Raw genomic sequence first — 12,878 nt, 5'->3', positions numbered from 1 at the left:
CTTTTGATTTAATCTCCCAATTTAAAAAAATCCAATAAAATCACTAGACTAATGGACCAGACTAATATATCTAGACAAGAGATCTAGAATATATATCTAGATCTAGAACAAAATTATTTTTATTTTGAAACAGAAATGCAAATTCACAACATATAAATAAAACGTATTCTTTAAAAATATCCGATTTAAATCTAAATTATTTCAAAATATCTTGGTATCTAGATTCTAGATCTATGCAATTTGTGTTGAAAAAGCTATATTAACACCGTAAAATGCGGAACTATAGATCTGAATTGAAATGTGTTGCTAATGTAAATGCTTTTGACAATTTTATTTACCAGATAAATTTACAACTATAAGAAGAAAAAAATGACTATAAAATAAATTTAAATTGTTTTACTTTTAAAGCGCTTTTATTTTACAATTTTAATTTGCCTATAATCAAGAGCCTTATCTAGAAGGTGAGATTTTATTTGCAAAAAATAAAAAAGTAAATTAATATAAAGATTTGTAAAAAAAAAAAAAAAATAATAATAAATAAATAAAGTTCCCCTTTCAGATCTTGTGATCTACGGGGCAGATGATGTAAAGGCCATCTGTTTCTGTGGCCTATGGATGTCATGTGGCCAGCACAATGACCAACTGCCTTTACTTAATTAATTTTCCCCAACTAATGTTAGGTACTCAATAGAGCGTGGCAGACTCAGAGGCACCCTAAACACCCCCAGTTCAGAAGCCAAGTGTTTTACCACTCAGCCACTGTGCCTCCAAAAGAGATTTGAGGTAAATATATATAGAAGCCATTTGAGGTATTTTTAATAATTTTTATTTTAAGTATGAGTTAAACAAATGAGATTATACACGCATTTTTTATTTTTCTTTATTATGTTTTCCAAGCCATTGCTTAATCTCAAAATTACTGATATAAAAATTCTCAATCAACATATCTGAGAACCCGCTTAGCCTACTATCTCTGTAACCTGTTTTCAAATAACTTTGCACACCTATAAATACCAATTTTTCTTTAACAAAATGAGATTTAAAAAATAAAAGATATACCAGGTATTTATGAAAAAAATCATTCGCCTTAGTATGAGTACTTAAAATGTACAGATAGTATTTTTAAGATATCATTTTTTTTATATTAATCTAGGAGAGGGGCAATTCCCTGAAATATTAATTTAAGGGCTTATTATAACAGTTTAAATAAAATCTTGAGCAAAATGGTTTCAAAATTTGTTAATTTATTTTAATTTGAAAGCCTATTGTGAGTATTTTGTTTTGTAAAATATTGTGCATTAGTCATATATTATAGGAGGTATTATGGTCTGAGTTTATTGAAATTTGCAATAAAAATAATTTGTATTAAGTTTTTACATCACATAAAATTCAGAGTTGTTTTCTCAAAACTAAATATTTATATTGTAAAATTGTATCAGTTGAAGTAAAAAGCTTTTCGTGTTATTTCTATGATCTTTATATGATCTTTTTCTTAATCTTTCCAACACTAAAAAAATATATATTAATTTTAAAAAGTAACCATTTAGAAGTAGTTGGCAAAGGGGAAATGTACCTGCACACACACACACGCACACGGAAATAAAACGCCATTATACTTATATAGGTCTGTGGGTTCAAGTAAAAACTTCAAAGTAGCTTCCCTTTTTAAACGTCAACATGGCGGGTGTTTCGAGTGATAAAAGAAAATGCACTTCTCATGATATTGATTTTGATGGAGCATTACTATCTAGTACTAGAGCAAGTCTTGTGATTGAATTAATTAAATATCTTTTATATGAACGCCAACAAATCCCTCTTCCTTTAGATCAATTATCATTTTTTCTGAATAATAATGTAAAGACTGGAGAATCGTCAGAAAATCAAAAAGCACTGGCAGAAGTTCAAACAGACTTGAGTAAGTTGAGTGTCTTGACAGAGTCATCATCAGAGAATATGTCGTCAAATATGAAAGCAGATTTATTATTAGACCTAGATCTAGAACAAAATTTAGGTCTAGATTTGATGGAATTTAAAAGGAATGGTCTGAATAGATCTAGCAGTGATTACCAACAACTTGAACAAGCTCGACTAAATCATCATGATCATGTTTTTCCTAAATTAATAAAAGAGACCAGAATCAAACATGGTTATCATCAAAATCAAGCACATAAAAATATAAATTTCTTCAAAGGCAACGAGCAGAATGAGTATGCCAAAGAAGCCACAAATGTAAGTAAGAATTATTTAGAATAATTTAGATTTTAGATCTAGATTCTAGATAACTTTAGTTAGATTTTAGATAAAGTCTGAAAACTCTGATTACTCTTCTGTAGACTTCTGCCAACTTCTGGAGTAAATGATAGATCTAGCTCTAGAATCTAGACTCTAGTGTCAAGTTCTAGTCACTTGTGAATCTTTAATAATCTAGAAAAGTCTAGATCTAGTTGGATCTAGATTAGGGCTAGATTCTAGATTAGATCTACTACTCTTCTTGGAGTAAATCTAGATTATTTCTAGATTCTAGAATTAGAAATAATAATCTAGGAATCTAGATTCTAGATCAATATAATATAAGATTATGGAGCCTATGTATGGATCACATAACCAGCCCAAAAATTTAAAACCTATATTATGCATTATTATGCTTTTCAATAAGAAAATAACAGTTTAAATTAAAATATATTTCATTTATATGATAGTCCATATAATAAAGCTTCCACATTTGTCATAAAGAGTTACCATATCAACCATCTCTCTGTAGGGTCTTCTCAGTGTCATATAATTTGTCTCTTAGAAGCATTGAAACTAAGTTATGGATATGCCATTAAAAGTGCCTAAAGGCTTACAACTTAAGCCACTTAAGGATATAAGAATGACAAGTTCTAAACTTCTAGTCCTAGAACTAACAACTTAAGAAAATAAACTAGACTAGACGCTATGTATAGAAAACAAGCCAAATATATTTCATTTATATGATAGTCCATATAATAATGCTTCCACATTTGTCATAAAGAGTTACCATATCAACCATCTCTCTGTAGGGTCTTCTCAGTGTCATATAATTTGTGTCTTAGAAGCATTGAAACTAAGTTATGGATATGCCATTAAAAGTGCCTAAAGGCTTACAACTTAAGCCACTTAAGGATATAAGAATGACAAGTTCTAAACTTCTAGTCCTAGAACTAACAACTTAAGAAAATAAACTACACTAGACGCTATGTATAGAAAACAAGTGACAAAAAGTGTAGAAGACAGATTTTATGTTGACATCATGTCTGTGATACATAAGGAAGAATGTCTTAGCACACAAAAGATGCATGTGCCCAATTAAGAAAAAAAATTATCAAGATAATACTCAATAAGAGTCATGCTAAGCCTCTAATCTATAAAAACATTTTTGATTGTAAACATTTAAAAGTTGGGCACTCATATCATCTTTATTTTCAAAGGGGAAGACCATAACAGTTATAATCTATGATTCTGTACTGTAAAAATACATAAGTCATCCCTTTTTTTCCTTTTAATTAATGTGTATATAAGGGAACGGATTCTGAGTACATCAGCAAAGATTTTGAAAGACGAATGCAAGAGGTATCAACTGAAAAGTTAGCAAAATATGAAATAAAAGATGGCTGTCAGCAAGTTCATACTAAGTCACAGATTTGGACAGCTGAAACAAATTGTAATTTGAAAATGGTAAGAAATATGGCTTTTCATATTTCTTTCTAATGAATTTTTTTTTATAGTTTTGTTAAATTATATTGATTTAACATGAATACATTTTGAATGACTAAAATTTTCCTGTATTTAACATTGTCAACCATTTAAAAATTAATTTTCAAATAATTTTTTTACTTTTTTTTAGAAAAATAAATGTATATAAAATCAAAATATAATGTCCTTAACCCAAACCTTTCAAAATGTTTCTATATATTGTAACCACTCTCTCTATCCAGTCTCTCCGCAAATACTGCACTAAACAACACTTCCAACTAAAAAAATGTGACAACTTATGGCTCCAAACTCTTTAATGTCTACTAAATAATAGCCCGTGCTGCACGATTGGCAACCCATAACCCTGACTGTACAAATGGTTCACCATAGATAATTGTAATGTTGTATCAACTCTATATTGTTGTACCAACATCTACTGGCCTCTCCTCCTCATCCTGAACTTGTAGTGGGTTCAACTGTTCCAGATCGACTTCACACTGAACTCACTGTACCAGAGTCTGGACTGTGACACCTTCACTCTTTATATAGGGTCCCCAAAGGCCTTTTCACAACTGACAGAACTTCGCCCTTTCCTTCTGGATGGTCACATGACCATATCTGACATGAATGGCCTGAGTGATGTTTACAAAACCTAACTTTCTTAAATTGTCACTACTAGTCGTCATGGTTGACTGTTCACCTAGCGCTGGCTGTGTTATCAGGTCAGATAATAACATAAACAAACACAATAGCCCCCTTTTTTTTTTTTCGCATCGAAAAAGAGTAGGTGAAATATCTCTATCCCAACTATTAAATATTTGATGGTTCAGATGAAATGACCCAGTACTGTAAGTAAGGCACTAAGACTTTTATCAACGTCTCTTTGAAAATTAACAGTTGAATTAATATATACATTCTTCGACACTTAGTTTGTATTTTTAGACGCACCATAGTGGACGGGTTTTGAACGTGACTAGTGACGCTTTGATTTAGATGAGTTAAAGACTACTTAGAGACAGAAAATCAGTTGTTGATAGGATTGCATTGGGTTAGGACGTATTTTATCGACAGAAACATCGACTGTGGCCTTTAGTGGATTAAACATTATTGAAACTGTTCAACTGAGTTTCAGACTCGTCTCTTAACTGTTAAAACCGGTGGTAGTTGTTTTGCTTGTGTGTTAATTGCACTAGAATACACCCGAACAAGAAACTCATACCATTTGCAGAGTAATCTGTCATAATCTACAGTCATCAACAGTTAACTACAAGACAAGCATCCATTCCATCACAACATCCTCCCTGTCTTAGAACGAATAGTATTTTTTATTATGCACAGTAAACTACTAACCCAATTAAAACAAATGATAAATTTCCATTAAAACTTTTACTGTGTTGACTGTTTGCTCCCCTATAAACATTTTAGTATTTCAAATTAAATTGTCTCATCATAGAGTCAACACACTCTCCAGAAGTGTGTAATAGATGAAATACAAGAACAGACTGCTTACAAGTTTTTAGCTCAACAAATATAAAAACTGCTGCCACATTTTCATGGGTCATACAAGATTTTACAAACAAATGGTAGCTGTGCAGGGTTTACAAAATTTATTTTACTCATTAACATAGCATAACGGAAACTATGGACATACTTTACACCTCATACAGTTTGCTGTGTTGTGAAATGTACAGGGGATAACTTTATGAACATCTCATTTTAAACCTTTACAAAATCAATGCGGCAGAGGATCTTTAATATACCAATAATCAATTGTGACAAGTAATTAAGCATCTAAACTAATTTGCAGATACCAGTAATGTTGAAAAATACTTTTTTGTTTTCTTCCAAAGCTTTCAAAATTGGACATTACTAAAGCTCCACTCACTAAGAACTCAACAATCAAGAAAACTAAAAGTCTTATTCAAGATCTAACTCAAACATTTGATAACTTGAAGAAAGCTTTTGAAGTGTGTCCTGAAATAGAACAGGTAAGTGTGTACACCATGATCATTGTTGGTATGTAAAGTATTTCTTAGATCAATTACTTTATGAATTGCATACAAATGGTGAACAACTTCTATGGTTAATGACAGCTCAGATATTGGCTACTTTTAATTGCTTTTTTGTACATAGAACTAAAGACTAGTATTATTGAGAGCTTTATTTAAAAAAATGTAATAATTGTAATACACACATACCTTTATTCTAAAAGAAATTATTGCTGTTATTGATAGAAGTATGATACAATGTTTGTTTGTTTTTAAATTGATATTATTTGCTAAATTTTTGTGAATAATATCTCTTACTGCGCCTCTGGTTTATTGCCCTGTCTCTGTCACATAGTCACAAACATTGTTCTAAAAATAATAAAATGAGGAAAAAAATATTATTTATAAAAACTAAATTTATTCATAAACAAAGCCAACGTGATAATCTAGATTAATGATTACTATTTATTTATACAATGAGGTGACATAGTACACATAACAATATTAATTTCCTTGCTATACATATCATGTTGACTAGGAAAACAACCAACTAAATGATTGGTGTGGGTTGGTGGAAGAAACAAAAAAACAGAAATGAGACATTCACTCTAGTAAGATTGAGAATAACTCAAGAAACTTCTGAAAGCATTCATTGATGTTATTTTTTTTATTTTTTTACTCAGAAACATTATAATGCCTTCTCATCAACTGCTTCTTGTAGAATTGTATCTTTACTTTGGGATCAAGCAACTTCTTGTTCCTATTAGTATATGGGTTTACTTGTCTATGGTTGTTAAAAACAAAGCATTCTTTCTCACTATAACAGTGAAGTAGAATGGGACGTATGTCTCTGTTCTTCCCAATGTATTTTACGTTTGTCTTTACTACCTGTAAGATAAGATGTAGTTATTCCTATTAGTTTACACTTAATTCTTTTATCTCATAAACAAGAAATTTTTACAAATCAAACAGGAATATAAAATTAAAAATTAGAATATGCATCTTTTTGGGGACCCCTGAACTCAAGAAAGCATTTAAAAAAAGATAGAAAATCCACAAAATATAGCAATGAAATTTAAAACAAAGGAATATTAATATTTGACTAGAGTAGCTTCATTAATAAAATCACTCAACTGAGACACTTCAGGATAGAGATGTAAAAATAAACTAGCATTAATACATAAAACACAAAACCATGATTTACAAAAACAAACACACAACCTTAAAAAATTATTAAATACTCAGATAGGCACAAAAGATAAGACACATTTCTAATTCCATATGCTTGAACAAATTGGTACAAGTGCTCCTTTTTTTTTATGCTATTAAGAGCATGGAACAGGATGCCTGAATCAGCCAGTAAAACAATTGACTTAGCAAAGTTTAACTCTCTTAGTTTTTTACATTATTATGAGTAAAGAGAAATTCTGTTCAAAGTTAAAATGATTATTTTCTTAATTCATTAACAGGTCGCAGTTCTGCTGGGTGGCACAGTTGTTAGTCCAAAGGAATCATATTTTATCAACTTTCCTCCCCCCTGCCCAGATGCAGATTGTTTACCATTAGTAGTTTGTAAAACTACACTTTTTAAACAGGTAAATTGTTTTGACAAGTTTTCTGTTGCTTTATGTATATATACGTATATATATTTTTTTTTAATTATTTTTTTTACTAATAAACTACAAATGACCTCTGCAGTTTCATTATTTTTTGCTGTCATTTTCTTGTAGCATAATTTTTGTATAACTTAAAGGGACTAACTTGTTTCTAAGGTTTCTTTGATAAAACAATGTATTTTAATTCCCTCCTCAACCTACTTTTGAACTAAAACCCTTAGTTTTGTATCCCCATCTCTACCGCCTGTCCCTACACTCTCTTTGGAAAAAAACAAAAAAACACCATTAACCCACTTCTTAATGAAAATCATTCTTTGTCAATGTTATTCTTTTTTTATTATTATTATTAACAACATGGTTCTTTTTTCCCCAGATAATCAGTGAAGATATCTTTGGCGTTCTCACAAATACAATTTCACCTACAAATATAATGCTGTTATTTTCTGCGCCAAGGACTTGCCCTCTTCAATGGTTTCTACCTAAAATGTCTTTTGCTGCACCCCGCATTGGAACAGTAATTACATTGAATTTTCATTGTACTTATTTGGTACCAACCTGTCATGATTTAACACTAATGGATGCAGAAATGGAGCTGTCTGGGATAGAACTCCTTGACTGCTCTCTATGTGAAAAAGATGCCAGTGGTGCAGAGAAAGAGCCCACTTCACACAAGAATGGTGATGATGCTGAAAAAGATGACACAAAGAAGAACAATTGTGAATTTGTAATCCATTCCAAACACAAAGATTTTTCTAGAAATGTAGTGAATGGAGACACTACATCCCATCCGCAGTCTGTGGACACAACACCCTGCATCTCCAGGTTCTGTGTCCACCAAAAACTAAACTATATTTATAGCCATCACAAAAGGAGAGAAAGGGCCAATCAAAAATATTCCCATGATGCAATTGGCTGCATTCTAAATGACTCCCCTACACAATGTCAGTCTATAAATATCCCTGCAGAGAAGGATCTCCTCTGGTACCAAAGCCCCCTTATTATAAAAGGTTTTAACTTGCACTAATGTTCAGTGACTTCTATATTGATAATTAGACCTTGATTACTGTACTTCACAAGTTTAATTTTGTGAGATATTTTTATGATATATTTTATCACACTGTAAAGCTTATAGTTTCCACTATGTGACTAGTAGTGACTTTACAATATATTTATTTTATTATCAAAAAATATGTTGTTGTTTTTTCTTCAGACTGATTTTATAATATCATTTAGTATTATGTTCAAGGTTTAGATTCATAAAATACAAGACTAAAAGATGCCTACAAAAATAACAGGAAGCTACAATCATTTATGCAGTTCATTGAAAGCATAATTAAGCACAAAGGTGTGTCACACCTACCTTGTAACACAGAACATTTGTTAAAGTCATTAATATGTAAACTGTTATTTTTATTTTATCTTACGTATTACCCCAGCATATTATTGACTGACTTTTCAGGTTAGAGGTTTTATCCCAAGAACCATATGCTAAACAAAATTGTTAAATCCTACAATGTGGGGATAATTTATGTGTGTTAATAATGTTTATGCTTTAGAGGATGCACACTAAGTGGCATTCGAAGCAAAGGTTTATTTATTCTTTGTTAATTGTACAATAATTGAAGATGAAAAGTAAAATTAGATAGGTTTGGTTATTATTTAGCTGTTTATTATATTTTCAAACTCATTTTTCAAAAAGACTTGCTCATATTTATTACATAAATGTATTGCTTTATTTTTTTAATCTCATTTATTTTATATATTTTTTATTCATATTCTCTGATTTAGTTTGATCTGTTAACGCCATATATTTATTTGGAGTATACATTGTATTGGAATTAATTTTTTCAATGTTACTATAAATTTAAATCCTGAATTAGTATAGTAGAACTGATCAACAGAGCTTTTTTATTTTTTATTATTTTAATTGAAATGTTAATGGGTTGTATATATTTTTTTTTCAAGACCATTATTAACTATACGTTTATTTATTTGCACTGCATTATTAACATTATTGAACACTAAATATCTAGCACTAGAATCCTTAAAATTTTTTTTTTTATTATTATTATTATTGATTGAAAAAAATCTACAGGGTCCCATTGATAGTGCATTTTTAGACAATTAAAATATTTGATTGTACTGTATGCAAAAGGTTTTGAGATATATATGAGGAAAAGTTTTATATTAAAAAATCTTTTAAAGACATAAAGAAGTTTCCATACTTCATGATGCACAAATTATTTTTTTAAATGAGGAGGATTCTATCTTGGCTTGAATGCCATCCAAGATTCATTGCCATTCTGGAGCAATGCATGATAGTTAAAAAGATCAATTCAGATACAACAGTGACCTACCAGCTCACTTCTCTTTTTAATTCAACTGAATGCTAAATCTATTTTTTTTTAAAATTAAAAGTAAAGTTATAAAAACCACTCTTTGAATGGTCATTTAGTCAGGTCCAGTAGATTTCACTCTTTAACAGTGATTTATTAAATCAAGAACATGTTCCATGGTAAATATTTTTATCATACAAATGAAATATACTAAACCAAACACAAATGCATCATTTCTAGTTGTATATGTAGGATTAACAAACTCTTATTGTAAGAAATCTACTAGATCAGGGGTGGGCAAATTACAGAATACAGAAATTAGGTGTGCCTGCATATTGTCTATATATGTCACCAAGAAGTAAAGGAAAGATCACTCTTTTATTTATGCAAGTCTGACTAGAGTTACTCTGTGTTACTTTAGCGGCCAAAAAAAAAGGGGGGAAACGAGTAGTATTCACCCGTCACTAATAGCAGGACCGGACTTGACCGTTGTGACCAATGACTTTTTCATATATCTTGCATTTTCATGAGATTTCCAGTAGCTCCTGGTAAATCAGGCGGCCGCGGGAAATCTGTTATGTTATAAAATGGTTTAATTTGATAATTTACTCCTAGAATTAGCGCAGGTCCTATGTGGGGTTCACTGCAGTCGCATAGGTTGCAGTGGCCTAAGGCAAGCCCTGCAAAATAGCAGCGTATGCTACGCCTTGGGTTGACTAGTAAATATAAAAAATGCATATAACAATAAATAACAAATTTTAAATATCTACATAAACTATTAAAACTTCTGATTCTTATGATGAACAGGTAAAGAAACTTTGTCTATACGTCATTCTAAAAATTTTCAGTAGACGAAGATTATTCTAATTGGCAACATGTCGAAACATTCAGTCAAAGACGCAAACTCAGACCAGTATTTATTCAATGCTATGAATACATGTGTTGAAAGTGTTGTGTTGGAATGGAGCAAGATGGTAAGTGTAACAACTGATGCTGCCTGTGCCTTGACTGAGAAAAATATTGGTTTGTTAATAAAATTAAAGAACAATATTCCAACTTTAAACTCTACACTGGAAAGTTTGTGCAAAGCTGCATTGAATATCAAACATGTTATTGACCCAATTATCTAAGTAATCAAACTTCGGACCGTAGTGCTAACCACTCTGCTAGTGAGAGGTGCTTATGACTAGAGAAGGCTATACTCATATATATTGTTTCAATTTAGAGCGGTGACCTATTAAGAGAACTAATTTTGCTTATACCACAGTTTCTTTCCCTTGTTTATGATACAAATAAAAAAAATATTTAATTACGGGTGTAAATAGTTAACTAATGGTTAACTTTTTAAATTGATTTTTGTGTTGTCATGTAAAAGAAATAATTGTGCAAAATTTCAGCTTGATCTGAGATAGGGTGTGAGAAATAACGTGTAGGCCTACAAACTTTTTACCAGAGTGAGTTGATATAAGTTTTGTAACAATGTGTCTACAACATTTAGCACCAAAACGACTACACCACCAAAACATCCTGCTTCGGCTTCATGTTGATTTCAATTCTAGCTAGTAGTTCAAGTTTGGTTCCTTCGTTAGAAACGATAGCTCCGAGGTATTTAAACCTTACGTTTGGGTAATATATAATATACATTGTTATTTTATTTAATGAAATATATTTTGGGTGAAGAGACACAACCACCAGGAACTATGCCCGCTATCCATCAATGATTCAATAGTGAAAAAAATAAATAAATTGAGTAGTGTACATCTTTCAAAGAATGTCAGATAAAGAGGAGCGATAAGTTGTGAGGTAAAGGGTAGTGTAGACAAAAAGAGAGAAGAGTGACAAATCGGATGAGAACTCTTCATGAAATGTCTCGACACTACTGTGATAGATTAATTTTATTTCTTTTAAGCAACCTTTTCAATGTATGAATTTTCTTAAGATCTAGGCCTTTGTGTTTGATTAATGCTGGTCTATCTCCATGGTAGGCAATGTGCTCCCTGAAAGCCAGTGTTTTTCGGGCTGGTAGAGGTCGGTATACAACAGATGCAAGGAGCAGAACCAGGGGCGTAGCTAAGAATTTTCCATTGTTTGGGGGCCTGCATTTGGTGTAATATTTAATTTTTAATGTAAAAAAAAAAAACTCAAGTGGGGGCCCGGTAGGGGGTATTTTCAAAGTCCCACCCTAGCTACGCCACTGAGCAAAACCTGGACTTGTACCCTGCCTTCATTGGTCTACCAAAGCTTGTGATACAGTGAGTCGCGATGGCTTGTAGAGGATTTGTATCTAAGCTATTCCATACCCATAGCTATTTTGAAGCATATAGTCATAAAGAGTCAAATCATGTACAATTGCGACCTATCAGCTCATTTCTCTATAGAGAATGGTGTGAAGTATGATTGCTCTAACAATTGTCGCAATAGTCTTTGGAACAATGCAAAATAAAATGAGGGGGCAAGCTCCGCACCGACGGTAGCGTATCTAACAAACGGCGCTTACTCCCGTAAAAATTACAGAGCTGATTGCGTCCTCCTTGAACACACCGAACAGTAGCTTCAACATGTCGTCCTCGAATTAGCTGATAGGCTGCTGCCTTGTTTAGTCTATCAACCTCAAAAGAACGTCGGTCATGCTCCAGAAGTCGGAACTAGTCCAGCTCCACAAATCAATGTGAATGGCCGCTTCCTGTTGTCAACCACTTTACGTACCTAAGCAACACAGTGTCCAACTTTGCGTCTCGCTAAGACCAACATTGCTTTTGGTCGCTTCCGATTGAGATTATGGCGGAATAGGTCTCTTCACCTAACAAACAAAAAAAGCAATGATTATAACGCAGTGGTTCTGATCATTTGTAAGCCTCCGTGCTGAGAGCACTCTATTGTAGCACGGTATAGATCTAGATATCTTGCGGTGTTCTGTAGCCTAGGGTTTGCCAGCCGCCTTACAGGGAAAGACCCCCAACGGTAAGTTGAAGCTCCCTCTCCGTGTGTACAAAAAGAAGCGCTATAAAGATCAACTCAGACGCCATTTTGCCCTCGTTGACATAGAGTAATAAGTCTATAGCTGGCAGCAAATAGCCTAAGTGAGAGACAGTTGGAGAGCTCTCACGAAGGCTGCGGGACACACAATAGAGTATGCCTTGATTAGAGGCACAAAGAAATGATATCATAGAAGAAAGGCGCAGAAGATGTAAGGTAACAAAATAATTTAAACACTATAGGACATT

General features: G+C 32.2%; 1 protein-coding gene and 1 long non-coding RNA gene across 3 annotated transcripts; one reads left to right on the top strand and one right to left on the bottom strand.

Moving 5' to 3' along the window:
• Window positions 1-1,625: 1,625 nt before the first annotated feature.
• Window positions 1,626-9,212, top strand: LOC106057798 (uncharacterized). 2 transcript variants are annotated; one of them, XM_056023572.1, is made up of 5 exons: window positions 1,629-2,229; window positions 3,541-3,696; window positions 5,565-5,702; window positions 7,172-7,297; window positions 7,692-9,212. In XM_056023572.1, the coding sequence occupies exons 1-5, from the start codon at window positions 1,678-1,680 to the stop codon at window positions 8,340-8,342; spliced, it is 1,623 nt and encodes a 540-aa protein (XP_055879547.1). In that variant the 5' UTR covers window positions 1,629-1,677; the 3' UTR covers window positions 8,343-9,212. The 2 variants fall into 2 exon arrangements, with proteins under 2 accessions (XP_055879548.1, XP_055879547.1); XM_056023573.1 differs by lacking the exon at window positions 3,541-3,696 and having other exon boundaries at window positions 1,626-2,229.
• LOC129925135 (uncharacterized) lies at window positions 6,145-12,350 on the bottom strand. Its single transcript, XR_008776916.1, has 3 exons — window positions 12,152-12,350; window positions 7,874-8,004; window positions 6,145-6,590 (listed from the first exon to the last, which is right to left on the bottom strand). It is a non-coding gene; the product is annotated as an uncharacterized LOC129925135 (long non-coding RNA).
• Between the last annotated feature and the right edge of the window lie 528 nt (window positions 12,351-12,878).

The sequence above is a fragment of the Biomphalaria glabrata genome, chromosome 3 (assembly GCF_947242115.1).
Source record: "Biomphalaria glabrata chromosome 3, xgBioGlab47.1, whole genome shotgun sequence".
NCBI classification, from domain to species: Eukaryota; Metazoa; Mollusca; class Gastropoda; family Planorbidae; genus Biomphalaria; species Biomphalaria glabrata.
This window is presented reverse-complemented; position numbering and strand designations above follow the sequence as displayed.

What these genes read in the sequence shown, in the direction of transcription:
- LOC106057798 (XM_056023572.1), top strand. Translation starts at nt 1,678, where the DNA reads ATGGCGGGTGTTTCGAGTGATAAAAGAAAATGCACTTCTCATGATATT. An exon ending in CAAATTGTAATTTGAAAATG is followed by an intron (nt 3,697 to 5,564) that starts GTAAGAAATATG and finishes TTTCTTCCAAAG; the next exon opens with CTTTCAAAATTGGACATTAC. An exon ending in TGTGTCCTGAAATAGAACAG is followed by an intron (nt 5,703 to 7,171) that starts GTAAGTGTGTAC and finishes ATTCATTAACAG; the next exon opens with GTCGCAGTTCTGCTGGGTGG.